The sequence below is a fragment of the Rattus norvegicus genome, chromosome 13 (genome assembly GCF_021556685.1).
Source record: "Rattus norvegicus strain SHRSP/BbbUtx chromosome 13, alternate assembly SHRSP_T2T, whole genome shotgun sequence".
NCBI lineage: Eukaryota > Metazoa > Chordata > Mammalia > Rodentia > Muridae > Rattus > Rattus norvegicus.
This window is the reverse complement of record NC_141546.1, coordinates 49,066,920-49,087,537: the sequence shown is the minus strand read 5'-3', so window position 1 is coordinate 49,087,537 and position 20,618 is coordinate 49,066,920. Positions and strand designations below refer to the sequence as shown.

Genomic DNA, 20,618 nt, shown 5'->3' with positions numbered 1-20,618 from the left:
ATTTTACTTTTAACTCATATATGCATTGGGGGAGGGGCGTGTCTGGGGAAGTAGAACTAAGTTTGGGAGTTGGTTCTCTCCTTCCACCCTGTGGGTTTGAAGGAAGGAGATTAGGTCGTCGGCCTTCCCAGGGGGTCCCTTTATCCTCAGAGAAAAGTCTTTTTTGTTTGCCCGATGTAAAACATCAGTTCTCCTGGGATTATGGTAAGGTTTAAGTGGGGATTATCTGGATAAAGGCTAGTTAGTACGTAGTGTTAAGGTTCAGTAATGCTGCTGGAATTATACTGATGGTTTTGTGTGCAGAGCATCTTAGGGAACAGTAACACAAGTTCTTTTGGATAGTATAGGTTTGCTAGAATGCGTTAGATGCTGAATACTCAGAGACCAGCTCTGCACATCCAGATAGATACTCAAGTACCTGGGCAACTTCAGGGAAGTCCCAAGAAGTCAAGAAAGGCAGAGATCTGGGGAAGCAGAGCCAAGAAGAGGAGACGGGCAGAGACATCAGACTGCAGTAAAGCCCACCATTACTGAATGGGCCAACACATGTGGCTGGGGAAGAACCTGGGTTCAGAAACATCAGAGCCTGTTGCATGGGTAGTGACCCTGGGTCTCAGAGTGAAGACTTTTCACTTGGGACCTTGCCTTTCCCCTCTGAAATCTTCTTCTTCTTCTTCTTCTTCTTCTTCTTCTTCTTCTTCTTCTTCTTCTTCTTCTTCTTCTTCTTCTTCTTCTTCTTCTTCTTCTTCCTCCTCTTCCTCCTCCTCCTCTTCATCCTCTTCCTCCTCTTCCTCCTCCTCTTCTTCTTCTTCTTCCTCCTCCTCCTCCTCTTCTTCTTCCTCTTCTTCCTACTATTATTACCTTATGGCTCCTTCCTTAACAGTGAGGTGGTTTTCCTGGCAAACCATAGCCCCAGAAGAACCAGTCTAAGGCAGCAGGGACAGGAGAGACCAGAAAGTGACCCATTTTTTTTGCTCCTAGAGTTACATTTGGCTGCTGTTGCCAGACAGCCAGTGGAGCCCAGATGGCATGGTGGGAAGGTGGAGGAACAGTGGGAAACCCCGGGGGTCCCCCAAACAGGGCTGCAGCTGACCATCACAGATAGTACAGGCAGGTAACCACAGCCTGATCTCCACTTTCTCTCCATCCAGAGACCTCAGTATGAACAACCTCACGGAGCTTCAGCCGGGTCTCTTCCACCACCTGCGCTTCCTGGAGGAGCTGTGAGTTGATGGGTGGGCAGGAGTCGGGGTATGGGTGGGTGGAAGGTGGGTGGGTAGAATGCTCTGGTCAGCAACTGTAGGGTCCTAGGCTCTCCAGAGCAGGCTGGAACTCTAGGGAGAAGGGAGAAAAGAGGGCTCGGGAAACAGGTGTTTAGTTGAGACCTGATACATGAGCAAATCCCAGAGTGCCAGTGTTAAGCCACGAGGCATTGGAGGTGTGAGCCAAAGCTCTCTGCAGCTCTTTCCCCTACCCTGTTATTTTATTTGTTCATTTATTTATTAAGACAGCGTCTCACTACATGATTCAGAGTGGCCTGAAGTTCACGATTGTAGCTCAGACTAGTCTTGAACTTTGTGATTATCTTACGTCAGCCTCCCGAGGGCTGGAATTTCAGGCACGAGTCACCATACTCAGCATAGCTTTCCTTTTAAAAAAATTTTTTTCCCTAAATTTTATGTGTTTGGGTTCATGTATGTCTGTGCACAACATGCATGCCTGTTGCCCAAAGAGCCAGAAGAGGGCATCAAAGCCCTTGAAACTGAAGTTACAGATGGTTGTGAGAGCAGCCAAGTGGGTGCTGGGAATTGAACCCACGAGTCTCTGGAAGACAAGGCAGTGTTCCCAAGTGCTGACTCATCTTTCCATGGCTTCACTTTCACTCACGAGCCCACCTTTCCCTAGAAATCACCTTTGAGCTTTCATCCCTAATATAAAGGCTCCCTGCCAGCAGGAATGAAAGCTCCATGTGGGCGGGGCTGGTGGTGGGCGGAGGAGCGGGATTTAAATGCAGCAGAGGCCATTCTGAGGTGGGCGTGGCCGAAGTGGGCGTGGCATGGCTGGTATAAGAGAGCTGAGGAGTTTAATAAGCCCAGCTTTCCGTGTCTCCCACTCCCCAAGAAGTGCTGGACCTGTTTTAAAGGCTCCACCTAAAGGAGCAATCTATCACAGAACCCGAGGGAGGCGACCCAACTATCTTCTTGTAAAACAACAAATGTCAAATAAAGAGACAGGAGGCAGCGTCTCCCCTGGGTAGAGATTAACAGGCACATTGGCTCTGTCACTGGGCTGAATCCTCCTCATCGAAGCTGATTGTGGTGGAACACGCCTCTAGTACTTGCACGGGGGAGGCTGAGGTAGGAAGGTTGTGAACAGTAGGTCATCCTGGACTGCCTAGAGAGGCCCTGTCTAAGACCAACAATGACAAAACCCCAAAGAACATCAACAACAAACAACACGCACACACAGACCAAGCCTCAGTTTTCCTTATCTGGAATTCTGGGGGTAATACAGGTTGAGCATTCGCAATCTAAAAATCTGAATCTGAAAATTTTTTGAGACAGGGTTTTAGTATGTAGCCCAGGCTAGACTAGAATCCTCTATGTAGCCAAGGCTGGCTTTCAATTCATACTTTTCCTGCCTCAGGCTTCCAAGTACTTGGATTACAGATATGTCATACTTCCTTACCTACGCCATTTTGTGCGCTGGTAGGCTACCACAGTGGGTGGTTCTGCACCTGGGTTCATCTGACAAGCACGGGAACATTGAAATATTGTAGAAGTCAAGGACTGTAGCTCAGTGTTGGGGTATTGACTCCCAGCCTGTTTGAGGTACTAGCCCCCATCTTCAACACACCACCGGCCAAACAAGAAATTATCGAATAAAATCACATACATACATACATACATACAAACATACAGCAGGCTCCATGTTTATAAAGCACTCACATTTTGGTCTAGTTGGTGAGATGCTCATGGGGAAAGGCACTTAACCACAAAGTCAGACAATCTAACTTCAACGGAGAGAACCCTAACTTCAACGGAGAGAACCTTAGGTTGTCATTTGACTTGCCCATGTAGGCCATGACACATTCTCTCTCTCTCTCTCTCTCTCTCTCTCTCTCTCTCTCTCTCTCTCTCTCTCTCTCTCTCTCTCACACACACACACACACACACACACACACACACACACACCCCAAATAAGTAAACGTGAAATCAAATAAAATCCAGTGAATTTATGTTTAAACTTGGACCCATCCCCAAGACAGTTCATTATCTAGATGCAAATATTTGGGGATCTGAAGAGTCTGAAGGCCAAATACCCCTGGCTCAGAGCATTTTAAATACGGGATACTCACGGTATCCTGCCCCTCCCAGGATTAACGGTGAAAGTGGAGCTGATGACTGTGAGGTGAACAGTGAACCACAGAGCCCAGGAAATGCCAGCTGCCACCACCCTCCCTCCCGTGCCCCCAGGCAGTACCTCACTCCCCTCAAACACCTCTGACCTCTGTCTTTGATTCGCAGGCGGCTCTCGGGGAACCACCTCTCACACATCCCAAGACAGGCATTCTCTGGCCTCCACAGCCTCAAAATTCTGTAAGTAGAGGCTAGCCCTTTCTCATGAAGATGTGGCGCTGAAAATGGCGGTCTGGGGGTTTTGTCACTCAGAGTCTGGCGCTGGTCCTGGTTTCTGTATCGCCATCCCTCATTTCTCTCATTATTTCGATGTTGTTTCTTTCCCTTATCTGATGTGTAAACAAAGATTAAGAGGAACCCAAAGTGCCTGGCAGCTCTTCAGGGCGAGGCCACTCTGTTTACCAGTGATGATCGTTGCAGGGCTCCGCTGGAGTCTATTTCTATTCTTTACCTTTAGAGTGTGTGTGTGTGTGTGTGTGTGTGTGTGTGTGTGTGTGTGTTGCGTGAGTGTGGAGGCCAGAGGACAGCTTTCAGGAGTTGGTTCTCTCCTTCTATCACGTGGGTCCATCAGGCCTGGCGTCAAGTGCCTTTACTCACTGACCACATCGTTGTTCCTTTGTTTCAAGTTTAGAGGGTTGTGGATGTAGTTCAGTGGGTAGAGTGTTTGCTTAACATATAGGAGGCTCTGGGTTAGGTCCCCAGCACAAAGAAATGGAGCACGATGGTGCATGCCTGTAATCCCAGAACATCTTAGAGAAGGTCAGAGGATCAGATTGCTTCGTCCATAAAGCGCTTGTCATGTGAGCATGAGGACCTGAGTTGAGTCTTCAGCCCCGTCACAAAGCCAAGTGTGATGGCTGTGCTCATAAGCCTAGCACTTAGAAGGCTGAGAAAGGTGAACCCCTGGGCTCAGTTGCTGGCCAGCCTAGTTGAAGGGGCGAACCTGGTCCCAGTGAGAGACCTGGTCTCAAAAAACAACCTCCCAAAATAAAACAAAACAAACAAAATAAATCAAACCAAACAACCCATCAAAACAAACAAAAACAAATCATGAAAGAAAGGAAGAAACAAAGAAACAGAGAAACAAAGAAAGAAGGTAAGGTACCAGGATGATGGCTCATACCTTTAATCCCAGCCCTTCAGAGGCAGAGGCAGGCAGATCTCTGTGAGTTTGAGGCTAGTCTGATCTACAAATGGAGTTCCAGGGCTACACAGAGAAACTGTCTCCAAAACCAAACCAAACCGAACCAAAAAACAAACAAAGCAAGAGGGAAGGTAGTTGCCTCTTCCTGAAGAATGACATCGAGACTGACTTTGTAGTTTATGTGCACTTGAAATCACACACATGTACCTGCACAGGCCCATGCACACACACAAATCAACTTCAACATCATTCTTGGCTATGTAGTTTGAAAACTTTGTAAAACCCAGTACTTTAAATATTTTTTTTTGTTAACATATAAGATAAAGGTTTTTTTGTTTTACTTTTCTCTGTGCTAGAATCATTTTAATGCCCTTACTAAGGAGATAATCTCAAGACACTAGCAGATGGGAAAGTAGTATTCACTATGGCATTTTATCCATATGTGTCATTAAACTTTGCTCAGACTTACTCCCCGTCCCTTGATTTGTTTCGATTTGTATTTTGGTCTTTGTCTTTTTGAGAAAGTATCTTTCTATGCAAACCTGGCTGACCCGCATCTCAACATCTCAGTAAGTAGACCAGGATACCCTCAAATTTGTATTGATTCCCTTTGCCTCCTGCCCTTGTAAGCATGGGCTATCCCATTCAGCTTTTTTCTTCTTTTCTTTCTTCCATTTTTTTCTAAACGAGGTTTTCTTAGCTAAGGATAGCTCAGACTCTGAAGTGCTGGGGTTATAGGTATGTACGTGCCCAGCTCCAGATATGCCTTTTCCTCTCCCATGTTTCTCCTTGGCCCCTGTGCCTCCAGCTCTTCACTACCACAAACACTGTGAAGGAATTGGGATGCCTCTTCTGGCCCCTCCATACCTTCTCAGGATCAAAAGGAGTGTGAGGTTGGGAGAGGATCTGGTGTTCTTTCGCTTAGCCTTGCTAGTGAGCCCATTGTAGAGAAGGGAAAGGGGGCGCTGTCCACTCCTACCCCAACCCATGATGCATCTTGTCCTCGCTAAGTCTGTCATTCCAAAAGGGGTAAAGGTGGGAGGAGACAGGAAGAAGTGGACACAGAGTCTGAAGGAAGATGGAGATCAGAGAGGGCAGACCCTCCCAGGGACCAGGGTGAAGAAAATGACCATTTGAGGGGCTGCTCCTAAGGCAACAGAATGAGCTCTTGAGGCTTCCTGAAAGCGGCAAGCACTCTCCAGGTCTGCTGTTTGGTCCTGACTCTCCTCACAGCTCTTCTCGGTACAGTTGTTGGCTGCACAAAAGCATCTGAACGAGGGGAGAAGGCCCGAGCCTGAGTTCTGTGCCTGGGTTTGGAATGGTATCCCCCTCCCAAAGGCAGATCCCTCTCCTGTTTTCTCAAAGTGGCTTGTGACAGTGGCCTTTCCTCTGGAGCTTCCAGCTTCCAGATGATTGTTGGTATCTGAGCGCTTTGCGTCTCTGGTCTCCAGCTCCGCTTCATCTGCCTCTAAATCTCTGCCTTCGAGGGCTCTGAGGCCTCTGCGTATTTACCCTGTAGCTGTCCAGGGTGCAGGGGATGGGAGGAGTGGGGGAGGAGGCACCTTGAACCCACTGCATAGTGCAGGCAGACTGCTTGGTGGCATATCTGTGCCCAGCAGCAGGTTTAGACCTGCAGTGGGATTAGAAAGCAGGGCTCTGTTTGCTGGGCCTTCAGAAGATGCGAGGCTCACATCCCATTCCTAAGGCTCTGGCTTAGAGATGAGTCTCTTCTTTCTTCTCTGACTGCGTTAGGCAATAAATCAAAGACTGGAAGAAACCGCAGCCGGCCCGCCCCCTTCCAACCAGCGGCTCCTGGGCCCCGTGAGCAGGTTGGCCGAAAGCTATGTGTGGGAGCCAGGACAGCCAGGATGCTTGCCCCACTCTGCCAGTGACCCCCATTTTGCTCCATCTTTGAAGGCCACCAATCATTAAAGCCTTGTGTCCTCTGTCTGCAAACGTCCCTAGTTCAGGGACAGTAGGCAGGCTGGGGACCCCCACCCATCTCCCCCAGAGCTTCAGAGCAGGAGAGTCCATATATGTCCTGGGTACTGAGTCCTTCCCAACATCCAATGTCACTTTGGCTGGTTGCAGGTTCTTGTCCCTCAGACCTGTAAGAAAACTAGAACAGTAGAGCCCACCCCAATCCTTGGCCTAAGAGCTTCTCTCTGGACAAGGAGACCCTTGCTTTCTCTGTTTAGACTCTTCCCGAGGCTGTGGCTCTTTTTCCCCTGAGGCCCAGCTAGGCCTAGAGGAAATGGGCAACAGGGGAATGTAAGGGATCCTCTGCTCCCCTCCTAAGGGACTGTATCAGAGTCCCTCCCTGGTGACCTCCCCTCACTGCCTGTGGCCCTCCTCTCTGAGGGTTCTCCGAGTCCTCGAGCTTAGAGCAGGTTTGATCAAGAGAGTCGGCCCAAGCAGGAAGGTCAAGCCCAAGCAGGAAGGTCTAGCCTCATACCAGTTCTGTCCCATGAGGCCATAAGGGCCCAGATGCTAAATTCACAGAGCTGCTGTAAGGAAAACCACACTCCTGATGCTCCAGGCACATGGGGCACAGCCTGGTCTCCGGCTGTCCTGTCTGCTGTGCCTCTGCTGGGCACAGAGAAGCTGTAGGCACAGTTCCTGGATCCTGGTGTCAGTCCAAGGAGATAATTGTGTGTGTGTGTGTGTGTGTGTGTGTGTGTGTGTGTGTGTGTTGTGTTCCCCCATTTACCTTCCTGCAAAGCTGTCACCTTAGAAAATGTACATGGTCTAGCCTTGGCCCTTCCCATCCTCTGCAGACCATCCAGGGCTTCGGGCCACCCTGGTTCAGGTCATTGTAGATCTATCTAGAACAACCCTGCTAAGTGAGTTTCAGCTGCCTCTCACCAGACCTGGGTTTGAGTGACAAGGGTGGAGGTTCAGGGGCTTGCCTCCCCTCTCTGCCTTTAGAAACCTGGGTAGGAAGTTTCCCCAGGGGCCCTGCTCCTGGATAGAGCCCAGAGCTGAGTGAGATTGTGACTCAGGATTCCTAGACAGTGAGTGCCTTCTTAGTAAAGACTAACATTCTAGAAACTGCTCACTGTTCCTGATCTTGGACCATCCAGTCCAAAGCCTAGCTGGAGGCAGAAAGGAGCACGAGGGAGTTCAATCTTGGGTCCATTTCAAGGAAATCTAGTGCGACATCAGTGGTAGCCCTCTCCACATTGTATGGCGCTATCTCGGGTTGACATGGCCGCTCCCTCTCTGTTGGGACTGATGAACTGATTCAAGCCAACTTGGGAAGGACGCATGTTGTTTGAGAGCACTGAGATCTTCAGCCTGGCTCTTCAGATGCTGTGAGGATCCCGGGGAGATCTAAGCCGCTCTTCAGCAAGAGACCAAGTTCCATTCTCCCAAGAGACTGGATGTCAGGAACTGGGACTCTTTGGCAGTAGAGAGAGGCAGAGCCAGGCTCCAGGTCTCACCAGGAAAGGGGACATGGGAAGGGCGGCAGGGAAAATGGCTAGATTTCTGCTCTCTAAGACTTAACCATCTTTTAAAATGAGGCTGTTAGAATGGATTCCTCAATAGTTTTAGTTGCAGAATTAAAACCCAAACCACAAACCAGTGGCAATGGTGCAGGTAAAGGAGCACTAAGTTCAAAGCCAGGCTGAGCTATAAACTGTTTCTCCAAAAGCCAAGGCCTGGAGCTGGAGAAATGGGTCAGAGGTTAGGAGCAGATGCTGCTCCTGTAGAGGACCCAGGCTCAGTTTCCAGCAGTCACATGATGGTTCCCCACCATCCTTAACTCCAGCTTTAACAGCTCCGACATCCTCCCCGCGTCTCCTCGGGGACCAAGCACGTACATAGTGCACACACGTACATATATATGCAAAACACTCATGGATGCTGAATAAAACTGGGTGGCAGAGCCTATGCCTAGCATGCACAGGCCCTGGGTTTGACCCCCAGCACAACGAAAACAAAACAAAAATGTGACTACATCAAACCGATGAAGGGTGGGTGAGCTTCAGACCCTGCCTCACTCATCCACCCAAGGATCCCCAAGGCACCAGATTACACAGAAATAGCCTGCTGGAAAACACTGGGGTGGGGGTGATGCTCTGTTACCTGCCTGCCCCCTCCCCGTCTCTGAAATTCATGGTTTCTGCCCCCAGATGCCTCCCTGGCAAGAGAAATATTCTGAGTTTGTTCTCTGTAAATAAGTTGGGAGGGGGCTGCTGAGGACCAGACTTCCACCAGACGCCTGTTTGCACACTGGACTCAACCTTGAGCTTGAAAATTAATAAAGTACCATGTTTTACACCAAACATAGCCCCGGAGGCTTAAGTGGGCTGTCCTGTGGCCTGAGCATTTTCCAGTAGCTTCTAATGTGCATCTAGGAAGGAGAGCAAAGGGCTAAATCCACTTTGCCCCACCAGGTTAGATTTCTGTGGTTAGAAAGAAGCAAGAAAGCACTGGCCTGGAGTGGACCTTAGAGCCCGCTCTTAATGTTGCTGTTAATGCAATTCCTAACTCCGGGAAAATCGCCTCCATTGCCTCACCTGGAGAATAAAGGGTTGCTCCCTTCTGACAGTCTTTCCACCCCTTCCAACCCAACAGTAGAGCGGGGTAGGAAGCAGGTCGGGCCCAACCCCAGTGAGCGCTCTATCCTCCAACTTGCTGGGTATTGATGCACGAAAGCAAGCCAGACTGTACCAGCGTGGCTGTGGAGGAGAAGCTGGGTTCCCTGACACTGGAAGGAAGGAGGGTTAAGTGCCATGCAGAAGTGCTACATATAGAGCCTGTGCTTTGGAGGCAGTGAGATGGCCCAGTGAATAAAGGCACCTGCCACCTCCAGGAACCACATGGTGAACTCTTGGAGATTATCCTCTGATTTCCATATGAATACACACATGCACGCACATGAATAAAAGAAAGATCTTTCTAGATCTCATTGTCTGGGACTCAGCAGAAAGAAAGGTGGGAGTCAGGGATGATGTCGGTGCCGATATGTTAAGGGTCTCGTTGAAGGTGCCCCTTACCTGTGCAAGCTGCAGCTTACCTTACAAGCTGCAGCTTTGGGGACCTTGGAGGGGGTCTATGCAGTGACCACTGCTTACCCAACCATAGTCCCTCATGTATCCTCTATCTGAGCACGCTGTGATCTTTGTGTGGGGATCACGAGAAGCAAGGTAGTTGGTAGAGATCAGAGTAAAGAGGTGCTCACAGCTTAGAAGTCAGGAGGTGGGAGGGATAGAAGCACCCACAGCAGTCAGTCATAAGTTCTGTTAGCTCCCTCACCTCATGCCCAGGGTTTTCAGGTCCCCAGGGAGCTCCGGAACTCTGCTGTAGGGTCATCTTCAGGCCTGGCGTTGACCCAGTTCCAGAAGGGCAGCCGAGTCAGATGCTTTCTCTGGCTGTCTTGTTATCTCTTCTGAGTGGTTGTGAGATTGTGTCTCTCACACACGCTAGGCAAAGCCTCAATGCCTGAGCTACATCTCACTGTCATCACATGTCAGTCAACATGTGATGTCTTTGTCAACATCATCGTCATCACCATCCCACCACCACTACTGTCATTTGGATAACTGAGCCCAGGGCCTTGGGCATGCTAGACAAGTCCTCTCTGCCAAGGAGCCATATCACCAGCGCTTCTGAGAAGACGTGTCATCTCTAGGTCTTTTCTCTTGACCAAGAAAGGAACTGAGGCTCGGAGAGGGGAAGTGACCTCCTCAAATCAACCAGTAAGCCACAGACCCGAGACCAGTCAGTAATAGCGATAGTTGATGAGATCAGCTAGGGTGCTATGAGTTCTGCCTCTGTAAAGTAAGTGTCCTGTGGGGACCATTTTATATGGTCCATGCAACCAACAAACAGAGACGTCCGTCACACATCCATAGTCACACAGCTGAAGAAGGGCGGAGCTTAGGGTTGGGATCCAGGCTCACAGCTTCAGACATGGGACACCGTACTTTTCAGTAAGTTGGAGGGGAGGGGTCACAAGTTTAAAAACAAAGTCTGAAGCCCTCAATGTGGACGACATACTAAGTATACAGCAGGTGCTCACTGGGCGCTCACTCCCCATTGCATCCTGGGAGCCTGGCTAGCTGTTGAGGCAGACCTATCAATGTTCATGGCCCTTGCTGTGACAACATGCTTAGAGCAGCCTGGGAGGGAGGAGGGAGGGAGGGAAGGAAGGAGGGAGGGAGGGAGGGCTCGGTTCCTCTGCCTGTGTCAGTAGTCAGTTGTATCCTTCCTCCTGTTCCCTACCTACTTCCTGAATTTGTCTTGTACCCTCCTTCTCTCATGTCTGGATCTAGAGCCCGGAGATAAAGAATGCCCACGAGGCAGGAAAGATGGCTCAGTTGGTAAAGGGCAAGGACTTTGTTAAATCACTAGAACTCACATTGGGAAGAAAGCCCCAGCCATGGTAAACCCTTGAGCTTGTAACCCCGGCTCTGGGAGACAGAAACGACAGAAACACGTGACTCCCTGGGGCTTTCTAGCTGACCAGCCTAGTCTACAGTAAGCTCTGTCTCAGAAAACAAGGTGGGCAACTCCTTAGGAAGCTGATGTCCTCTAGCCTCCACCTCCATAAGCATGCGCACACGCACGCGCACACACACACACACACACACACACACACACACACACACACACACGAGTGTGTATATTCTGGTGGTAACTGATGTCCAAGGGCCTCTGCTATATTTCTTTTTCTTAATGTATTCATTTAATTTTATGCGTGTGGGTTTTGTCTACAAGTATGTTTGTGTACCACGTGTGTGCAGCGCCCATGGAGTCCAGAAGAGGGTGTCAGGTATCCTAGAATTGGACTTACAGACAACTGTTAGTTACCATGTGGTTACTGGGAATTGAACCCAGGTCATCCGGAAGGGCAACCAGTGCTCTTAACCACTGACCCATCTCTCCAGATTGTTTTATTTACATATTTAATTTTCCTCCTTCCCGTTTCTGTGCTTTCCTGCCAGCTTACTCAAGGCCCCTGTTATGCCTGGACTCCCCTGGAGTCAGCAGCACCCCTTGTAGAGATGCCCACCTTTCTGTCCTTTCCCATTGTGTGCTCCCTGACCCTCTTTCCTGCATATAGGGTTTCTAGCCCCCCAGGAGCTTCGTGGTTTCTGTCTGTGGTGCCCTCCTGGGTTTTGTGGCTGGCTCTAGTGCTAGGCTGGCAGCCTCAGAAACAGCTACTTAGTGTGTGCTTAAGCCATCACAATAGGCTGATGACGGGGGCACTTCAAACTGCTTCTGTAGGCAAGGACTCAGAAAGCATGTTCTTGAGATGCCCTGATATTTAAGGGGCAGCCTTCAGTTTTACCTTTACCCATGCCTTCCATCTCACAAAGACTCCCTTAGCATCTCAGCTGAATAGACAGGGAAACTGAGGCTGGGAAGTAAAACCAGAAGAAACATTTCCTGGCCCAAATTCAGATTCAGTGGAATCTTTCCCTCCCTCCTTCCCTCCCTCCCTCCCTCCCTCCCTCCCTCCTTCCCTCCCTCCCTCTCTCTCCCTCCCTCCCCTTCCCTTCCTTCCCCTTCCCTCCCTCCCTCTCCCTCTTCCTCCCTTCCTCCTTCCCTCTCCCTCCCTGTTTCTCCCTCCCTCCCCTCTCCCTCTCTCCCTCTCTCCCTCCCTCTCCCTTCCCCCGCCCTCCTCCCCCCTCTCTCCCTCTGTTTCTTCCTCCTTCCCTTTCCCCTCCCTCCCTCTCCCTCCCTCCTTACCCCCTTTTCCACTCCCCTCTCCCAGATTCTTTCCTACTGTAGCTCAGGCTACCCTAGGACTTAATATATATCCCAGGCTGTCCTTGAACTTCTCTCCGCCTCCCAGATCCTGGACTAAATGTCTGTGCCTCCATATCTTGCTCTCCCTTCTCTTCATTGCTCTTTTCTCCCCCCCCCCCCCCGCCAAATCTCTGATCCTGGGCTGTCCAATCCCCTGTGTATGTCAATCATGCCCATTCCCTGCTAACAGGTCAGGAGGCTACACCTCAAACTCTGAGCCCTGAAGCAGATGTGGGGAGAGTTTCAAAGGAGGAGCCCCTACCCCACTGCCCTTAGGACCCAGCGAGTCTTACGGACCTCTCTCTCCCCTTCAGGATGCTGCAGAGCAACCAGCTCCGAGGGATCCCAGCAGAGGCGCTGTGGGAGCTGCCCAGCCTGCAGTCGCTGTGAGTCATTGAGGGTCTACCTTCCTGGTCTGGGGCACAACCCAGGCCCTGCCTCACTTCCTTTTCCTCTGCACTCTACTCACTGTGCAGACCATGCTCCTGGCTCTGCTTTCTTGAGGGTTTCATTGTCATTAATGTGTATTTGTAGGACTGTGGGAATGGAACCTCCCTGGGTAGGGCCACCAGGACAACTGTCCTGGGGCCACTGGCACTTTGCCATAGGAGCTGGGTTGGGGGTGGAGACTAGTGTCCCAAAGAAGTACCAGGAAGAGGCTGTCTCCTCCTCTTAGCTGGATTTTGCCCTCAGTAGGAGGACAGGGACCAGGTTCAAACACCTCCTTCCCTCCTTAGTTGGGGGAGGGGGTGGGTATTGTGATCATAGACTCTGGGCCATCCATGATAGAGCCCACCCCTAGGCAACCCTTCAGTTCCCTTTTTACCCAGCATGGGAATCATGGCAGCAGGACTAAGCCTGCCCACAGAAGTGGGAATAGGTGCTAGGGTCAGGGAAACTGGCCTTGTCCACCTATTGGGCTGAATGCATGCTATGCTCAACAAGGTGCTGGGAACATGGTAGGTGCCTCACACTTGTTATAGAAGCCAACTGAAGTTTCTGTTGCATCTCTAGGCTTGGATACATATTTTGGGAAAATCAAAGTTGGAACATAGGACTCAGGTTGGCATGACACAGCAGCCTGCTGGAACCTAGGCATGAGTGGTGAGCGTACAGGACCAGGCGTTTGGTGTCCACGGCTGTAGGTTCTGCTGTGGCCCTGCCCAGAGCATGGATATGGGAGTCAGACAGTCTTAACCTGTCCTGACTGTCCTTGAGCAGGAGAGAGAGAGAGAGAGAGAGAGAGAGAGAGAGAGAGAGAGAGAGAGAGAGAAGGAAGATGGCTTCTCTCTGGATTCTACCTTTAAATTGAGGGTCTCTGGCTAGTCACAGCCACCACTGCTTTGGCTTTCCTCTCCGTGGGTACCTGGGTCTATAGTGCTTCTGTTGCTTGAGTGTCCTGGGCGGTAGAACCTGCCTTCCCTCACTCTCTCATGTCTGCCCTCCACCCCAACATGTCTAGGCCTCTGGACCCAGTAGCCTCTCCCTCCATCCAGTGGGATAGGTCGGCAGGATGCCTTGGGAGGCCAAGGTCAAGAGATGAAAGCCAGGAAAGCCTGTGCGTGCTGTCTTGCCGGCAGACTAAACATTTGCTTAGGACACCAGCAAAGAGCTGGGAGAGCCAAAAATAAGAGGTGGTACGTGAGGTGTGGGGGAGGGGTGGCATTTCAGCCAAAGCATCAAACAGACTCATAGGAAAAACTTGGACTTATTTGGAAGTTCAATCATTAATTAGAAGAAAAAAGCGAGTCACACCTTTCGCTGGATGTCCCTGAATGTCCTGCTTTCAGAACAGGCCTGGCGCCTCTAGTTAGATGGGCAGTTTCCCTCATGCTTTCTGAGAGTGGGGCTGCTCCCTGGCTTGCGGGAGTAGAGCATTCACCCCAGCCAGCCCCATTGCACCCCTCTGCTTAGGCAGATGAAGGCAGAAACCAAGGCAGATGGCTGGGGCTTGCCTGTTACAGTTTGGAGAATGCCAGGCAAAGGTTGGCTTCAGACTGTGCCTCAGTTTCTCTGTCTTCTAAGTGGGGATCTTACCCTGCCCACCTCCAAGGGCTTTCCTGAAAAGAACATGGAGAATCCATTTGAGACAGTTAGAGAAGCAGAAGGCTCCGCACGGCTGTTCATCTAACCAGTTGTCAGCTAACCGGTTCATTCCAAAGCATTTCTGACACTGTACTGAGTCAGCAAGATTTGTATTAGGTCTTGAAGGGCCGGGAAATCACGTGAAGAAGCAGGGAAGAGGTGGCAGGGGGTCTAGAGGGAGGTAAGGCAGAGCGACTGAGGGGGAAGAGACACTGGGGAGTGTAGGTGAGTGTGTGTGTGCAATTGTGCATGTGCACAGTGACTTGCGTGTGTGCGTGGGTATGGAAGAGTGATGAGGAAAAGACCCAGTGTGAGGACTCTGAATGGCTGCTGTTATATCCTGAGCTTTTGGAAAGTGGAAGACTCAAGAAAGGACCCCCGCTCCAGACATTGAAGGGAAGTGCTCCTCACCAAATTCAGTCCTCACCATGCCAGGTGCCTACAGTAAGACCATCTTGTCTTACCAAGAGGAGAGGACAAACATAGCCGAGCTCGCTGTCCACTGGCCTGTGTATCAGCTCCATGCGTCATGTCTACCACATGGCTTCCCCATCCCCCTCCTTATCAAGTGCGCTCAGCTAACAGATGCGGAAACCGGCAGGGGCTACCCAAGGTAGAGTTGCTGAGACGTAGGTAGGTGGATGTGAGCTGTGGAATTCCAAAGGCCACGAGGGAGGCCATCCTTCAATCAAGACCCAGAGCAGGAGCAAATGACAACGTCCTACTTTCTGTTGGAAGCTGGTGCATGAGGGAGGCACAGGGGTACATCTCGTTCCGTGTTCCCTCATAGCGTGGGTAGTCCCTTTTAGAGCGGGCGAGATGCACAGAGGGGCTCATGCCACCCGACACCCCCATCTGACGCGTCTCTGTTCTCCTGGAGTCATGCATAGCTCAGCTCTCGGGCAAGCATGGTTCTACCTTCTACCAGCTAGAACCAGACACAAGGAACAGAAACTAGGTATGGAGAGTGTAGTGTGGGTCTGGAGAGGGCAGGGGCAGCCAGCCTGCATTCCAGGGTCCGTGTACTGTGTTGGATGTGGCACGTGAGCTGTTTGGTTTGGCACCTGGGCTGGCAGTACCTTACCTCCTAGCACCCTCCTTTGCACACACTTACTTCCTCTCTGACCAGCCTGGGAGGAGTGCAGCCACAGCAGACATGTAACACCAGTCGTGAATCCAGGCCAAGAGAAACCACTGGAAGCCAGCGGAGCCTGGGCTAAGTAGAAACAGGGTGGGGGTAAGGCAGAGACCTGGGGAGAGCTGACAGAAAAGCAGAAACCAGACCCCCCAAAGGCAGCGCCAGATTGGGTTGGGGCTAGGGATCTTGGGCAGCAGAGTGGCAAGAAAAAGAGGAAGAAGGCAGGAAAAAAGCCAGTCTTAGAAGCTCTGAGGAGTGTTAGCACTATGGACAGTCACACAGGGTGACCCTGGAGAAGAGACCCGGGGGATCCAGCCACACAGAAGCCACTTGCTACTCAGAGGAGGAGTGCGGAGTCTGCAGCACTCGGTATGTGCAACGCTGGGGTGTGCTCTTGAGGACAGAAGGGAGCTACTAGGCTATGGGGGAAAGCCAGAGAGGGGAGTTCACTTGGTGATGGCCATTATGCTAATCTTGAACACCCTCCCAGGTAGCTTTTAGTTAGGACCATTTTACAGATGATGCAACTAAAGCCCAGAGAAGTTAAGTCGCTCACTTGAGGTCAAACAGCTAGGATTGAATAGAGGTGGGATTTTTGCTTTAGTTCAGACTCCATAGTACCAAGGTCCTCCCTCTGCCCTTACTACCTTTTCAAAGCTCCAATACCTTAGGATCCAGAGATTGGGTTCAAGTCTTGCCCTTATCACTAGTTGTCAATAATCTCTCCTCTTTAAGCCTAGGTTCTCCATTTCCAAGATGGGAAGGTTAATTAAAATGATTAGACAGCCAGGCTTCCAGGAGATCTTCTGGTCTGATGATGATAACTTCCTGATAGGGTGTCTGGTCCTGTTTTGGAATGGCTGATGACTTCTGTGACTTGTTCATGCTGGGCCTCAGGTTCACTGTCTGTGCTGTGACCAAGTTCTCTATGAACTTTGCACCTAGCATCTTGGGAACCCAGCAGGATTGGACAGGGAGAGGAAAGACGTGTGTTGAGGAGAAAATGGCGGAGCATTTGAACATTCAGTCCCATGGCAGATGTCCCCTGAGCGTAGGAATAAGAGGGGTTCCTGGGAAAGATGAAATAGGTGCCCTCTCCTGCATACTGTGGCCTACTTTGAAGGGACAGCTGCATACTGACTAATGTCCCAGGCCAGGCTAATAAGAGCAGTGTGCAGATGACACTGTGATAGTCTCCTGCACCTGTCGGTCCTCATAGCATTCCGATGGGACCAGTACCACGTTGCTTTCCCTCCTCACTCCACAGATGAGCATCCCAGGGCACAGAGAGGTGATGCTATTTCAGGAGAGCCACCATCAGAACTCAGGTATCCTCAAGAGGAAGCCACTCACATATTGACTGTATCCAGCTGTCTCCAAGACTGAGTCTGAGTGTCAGGGGAAGAAGATGACCAGCTCTGGGGATTGGCTATTTTGGGGCTCTAAGGACCAGGTTATTTCCAGGGGACTCGCTCCAGGAGCTGTTCTAGATTGGAAGAGACAGGATGATGTTGGTAGTCTGAAGAGCTAGGGTCTGCCAATACGTTAGCTTTGTCCCTGAGAACTCTTAGCCGTGGTGGGAACCTGAAACTTTTCCAGAGATGGTACTGGTGTGATATGTCTAGTGACCATGCTTTTGGAGGGTGCACTGACACTCCGGGAGTTGATCTACAGCTCCATTTACAGCCCTGGCTCATAGCATGGGACGGGGAGGGTCCTCAGGAATCTTCTGAGGAGGCTGTAGGACTTTCCTCTCTATTCATAAGTTGTCGGGAGGCTCCAGGGGAGTTTTGAGTGGTCTGAGAAGAGCCAGTTAGACCTGGGGTAGGGATAGGGCATTCCTTCTGGGAGGCATTCTCCTGGGTCTCCTGAGAGCTGAGAGTAACGTGAGGAAGATAGGGCCAAAGGAGGTGTCTTTGGGGAAGGAACTGTGGGCAGAGAATGGACAAACTTAGTCACTGGCAGATCTCACAGAACAATGGTTCTCCAGTTTCTGTCCAGAATAGCTGATTGTATCCCTTGGGACCTGTTTGCTATTGCGTTCACAGCCCCGTGGGGCACTGTGGTACTGGCACTGCACAGGTAGAGACAGAAGGGCTCCAGTCCAAGAGCAGCTTAAACTGCACAATAATCTGGGTCTCAAATCGGTCAATGCACATTCCTAGGTCCTGGCCCATCTCCACTGGACCATGTGTGTGGGCAGACTTGACTGAGTCTTTCAACAAGTCCTCCAGTGATTCTGACCTTCTGACCTACTGACCTACTGACCATGGACTAGAAATACTGGGAGCTTCCTTTTCTGGGCCCCCTTAACACACCCCAACGGTGTGACTTAAACAGAACTTTACACAGACACAGTCCTTCAGGCACCAGCAGGCTGTACTTGGCTGGAGATCCCGGGAGACACTTTGCCTGACTCTTCTAGCTTCTGGTGGCTACTGGCATCCCTTGTGGCTGCGTTGCTCCTGTGTCTGCCTTCCATCTTTTTCTGGCCTCTCCTCTTCTCTTCTGTCTCCTGTCACCTCTGATTGAATTTAAATATCTCATCTCAAGAGACTTCCTTAGATTATATCTGCAAAATGCCAAACAAGATCTCTCATGCTAGTTCTGGACATTTTGGATGTGAATGTATCATTTGGGGGTCATATTTCAGCCTCTCGCAAGGGAAGTTGTGAAGGAGGAGGAGAAGAGATGGCCCCAGAGCACTACTTGAGGGTCAAGAGTTGAGGTTGGGGGAGGATGAACTGCTACGCTTCTATCTATAATCCCAGCACTTGGGAGGTGGAAACAGAAGATCAGGGGCTGAGGGCTGGACTGGGCTACAACAACACACTCGCAAAAACTAGGAACAGCACAATAGTTATGGTTGAGTCAGAAGGAAGTAAACAGAGAGGGGAGAGGGCTCATAACCTCAGCCTGCACCTGCAGGAAGGAGGCAGAGGGAGACCCAGAGCTGACAAGAGAGGGAGCAACAAGGCCCTGTGGCCTGAGAACGCTGACCTAAGAGCCCAGCCTGAAGTTGCCCAGTAGTCTGCCATGAGAAAGGGAAGTCCCCATCTCCAGAGCTGGTCTCAAGCCCTGCTGGTGACTTGGTGAGTTCTGTCCGTACCCCAACTTAGCTGCTAGTTAGGGAGGGCCCCGGGGCCCAGCTGTGTCAGGGGGCCTAGCAAGGGGTCCCTAGGGACATGTGGGGTGGCAATGGCCTCCCTGACACGGTTATTTCAGGCAGCATGATTATATGCTACCTTGTTTGGATCTCCCAGGGTTCCGGGAGTTGATTACTACATGTGTCTATGCAGAGGCTGCTCTGAGGTGGGCGGGTGGGCAGACTAGCGGCACTTGCAGCCCATGAGGGTCCCAACATGAGTCATTTGGCTCCTGAGAGACACCAAGAGAGTGTCAATGGTGGAATGGGCTCTGGGACCTGTTGGTGATTCTTCCAGCCATAAATGCTGGTCTGGGACAGACTTGGCTCCAGCTGGGCCACCCAGGAGCAGCATTGGGCTCCTGCATGACCAGAAGCATTGCAATGCAGAGCCAGGGGCTCATCGTCTCCTGCAGGTGTTTCAGGGCTATGTGTGCTGCTGGAGGCTTCTTGGGTCAGACAGTCTCTGACTGAAGCTCTCGACTCCTAAAGTCCCTCAGAGATCTCAACTAAGAGACCAGAGCAACCAGGGATGGACTGGAGCTCAGATCAGGTTTAAATTCAAGGGAGCCCTCAAGCAGAGTCCAAGGGTAGGGCTGCCCTTCCTGCACAGGTTACCTCCACCTAGGCAACGGGTCTTTCCTAAGCAGCCAAGGCCAGCAGAGGCTTAGCCTGGATTCTGGGAATGTATGCAGAGATGGGACTCCACCAGGGCCCCACCCCCACCTGGGTCCTCTGTCTCCCTGTTTTCCCATTCTTTCCCTCCGGTCTCCCTCCACTTATCTATCCTTTTCTGCTTTGTAGAGTGCTCATAATACACTGTACAGAAGACACTGGGTTAATAAACGAGGGTCCTTCCACTTAGCAGCTCATGACTTCTGTGGGGATGTAGATACTCAGGTCTTCTTCTTCCTCTCAACTACGCTGTTGGAGCCAAGTGGAGACAGAGACACCACGGCAGGAGAATAGGGTTCCAAGCAGGTGTAGGGAAGGGAGCTGGCTGAAGCCCTGGGAAAACAGAGCACGGGACAGGAATCTCACTGCGAGTTAGTGTTTGCTGGGTGCTTCATGTGCACGTGGCAAGGCTTAATGGGCAGCAGACACAGGCTCATTTATCCCAAGAAAGATGCTGTGACCTCCGTTTCACAGACAGCAAATGGGGCTCTAGGGAGCAGTTCCTAGGTAGCTCATCCGAATTCTGAACTCATACATTTTTATTTCTTAAAGATAGAGCCTCACTCTACAGCCAGACTGACCTCAAATTCATGGTTCTCTTGTCAATGCCTACTGAATACTGGGATTATAGGCCTGTACCACCATGCCTTGCCCACGAACACTCTTAGCAGGACTCTGGATTCACAGGAGCTTAGCTATGAAGGAGCCTAAAAGACTACGTGTCTCCAAACTCCAGAGAAGCTTATCAAGTGCAGATCCGTGGTGCCTTCTCTGACCTCCTGAACTGAGGTCCCCAGGATTGGGGCCAAAGCACCTGGGTCTTAGGACACTCCCCTCTGGTGGCGGATGCAGTATCCATTTGGGAACACTGTCCATACTTATCCTTGATGCTCAATATGCTTCGGGAGCCCGCAGCATCAGCAGCCTCCTAGAGCAGGAGAGACACACAAAGCCTCAAACATCACCCAGAACTCCTGAACAGAGTCACCTCACCCTCTAGGTGACTAGGAGTTTGACTTTAGATTCACTTTTTCTCAGGTTTGGGGTAGGGGGATACCCTGAGCTTGATGTTGTCTTTTTCCAGAATCTGCGGGGGTGGGGGCATACCCTGAGCTTGATGGAGCCACCTTACCCTCCCAATCTTAGTGAGATGGACAGCAGTCCTCACCAACTGTCAATTTCCCACCGTTCTTAGATGCCAAAGACTTTCTGCACAAAGTTCCCCACTCATTCCTCTGCAGCCACCTGTAC

General features: G+C 50.9%; 1 protein-coding gene across 2 annotated transcripts in view; it reads left to right on the top strand.

The window, feature by feature from the left end:
* Lgr6 (leucine-rich repeat-containing G protein-coupled receptor 6) overlaps positions 1-20,618 on the top strand; it is a 119,587-nt gene that overhangs the window by 28,633 nt on the left and 70,336 nt on the right. For both annotated transcript variants that reach the window (NM_001427357.2, XM_087581361.1), the window contains 3 exon segments: positions 1,152-1,223; positions 3,528-3,599; positions 12,639-12,710. In NM_001427357.2, coding sequence (NP_001414286.1) covers positions 1,152-1,223; positions 3,528-3,599; positions 12,639-12,710 — 216 coding nt within the window.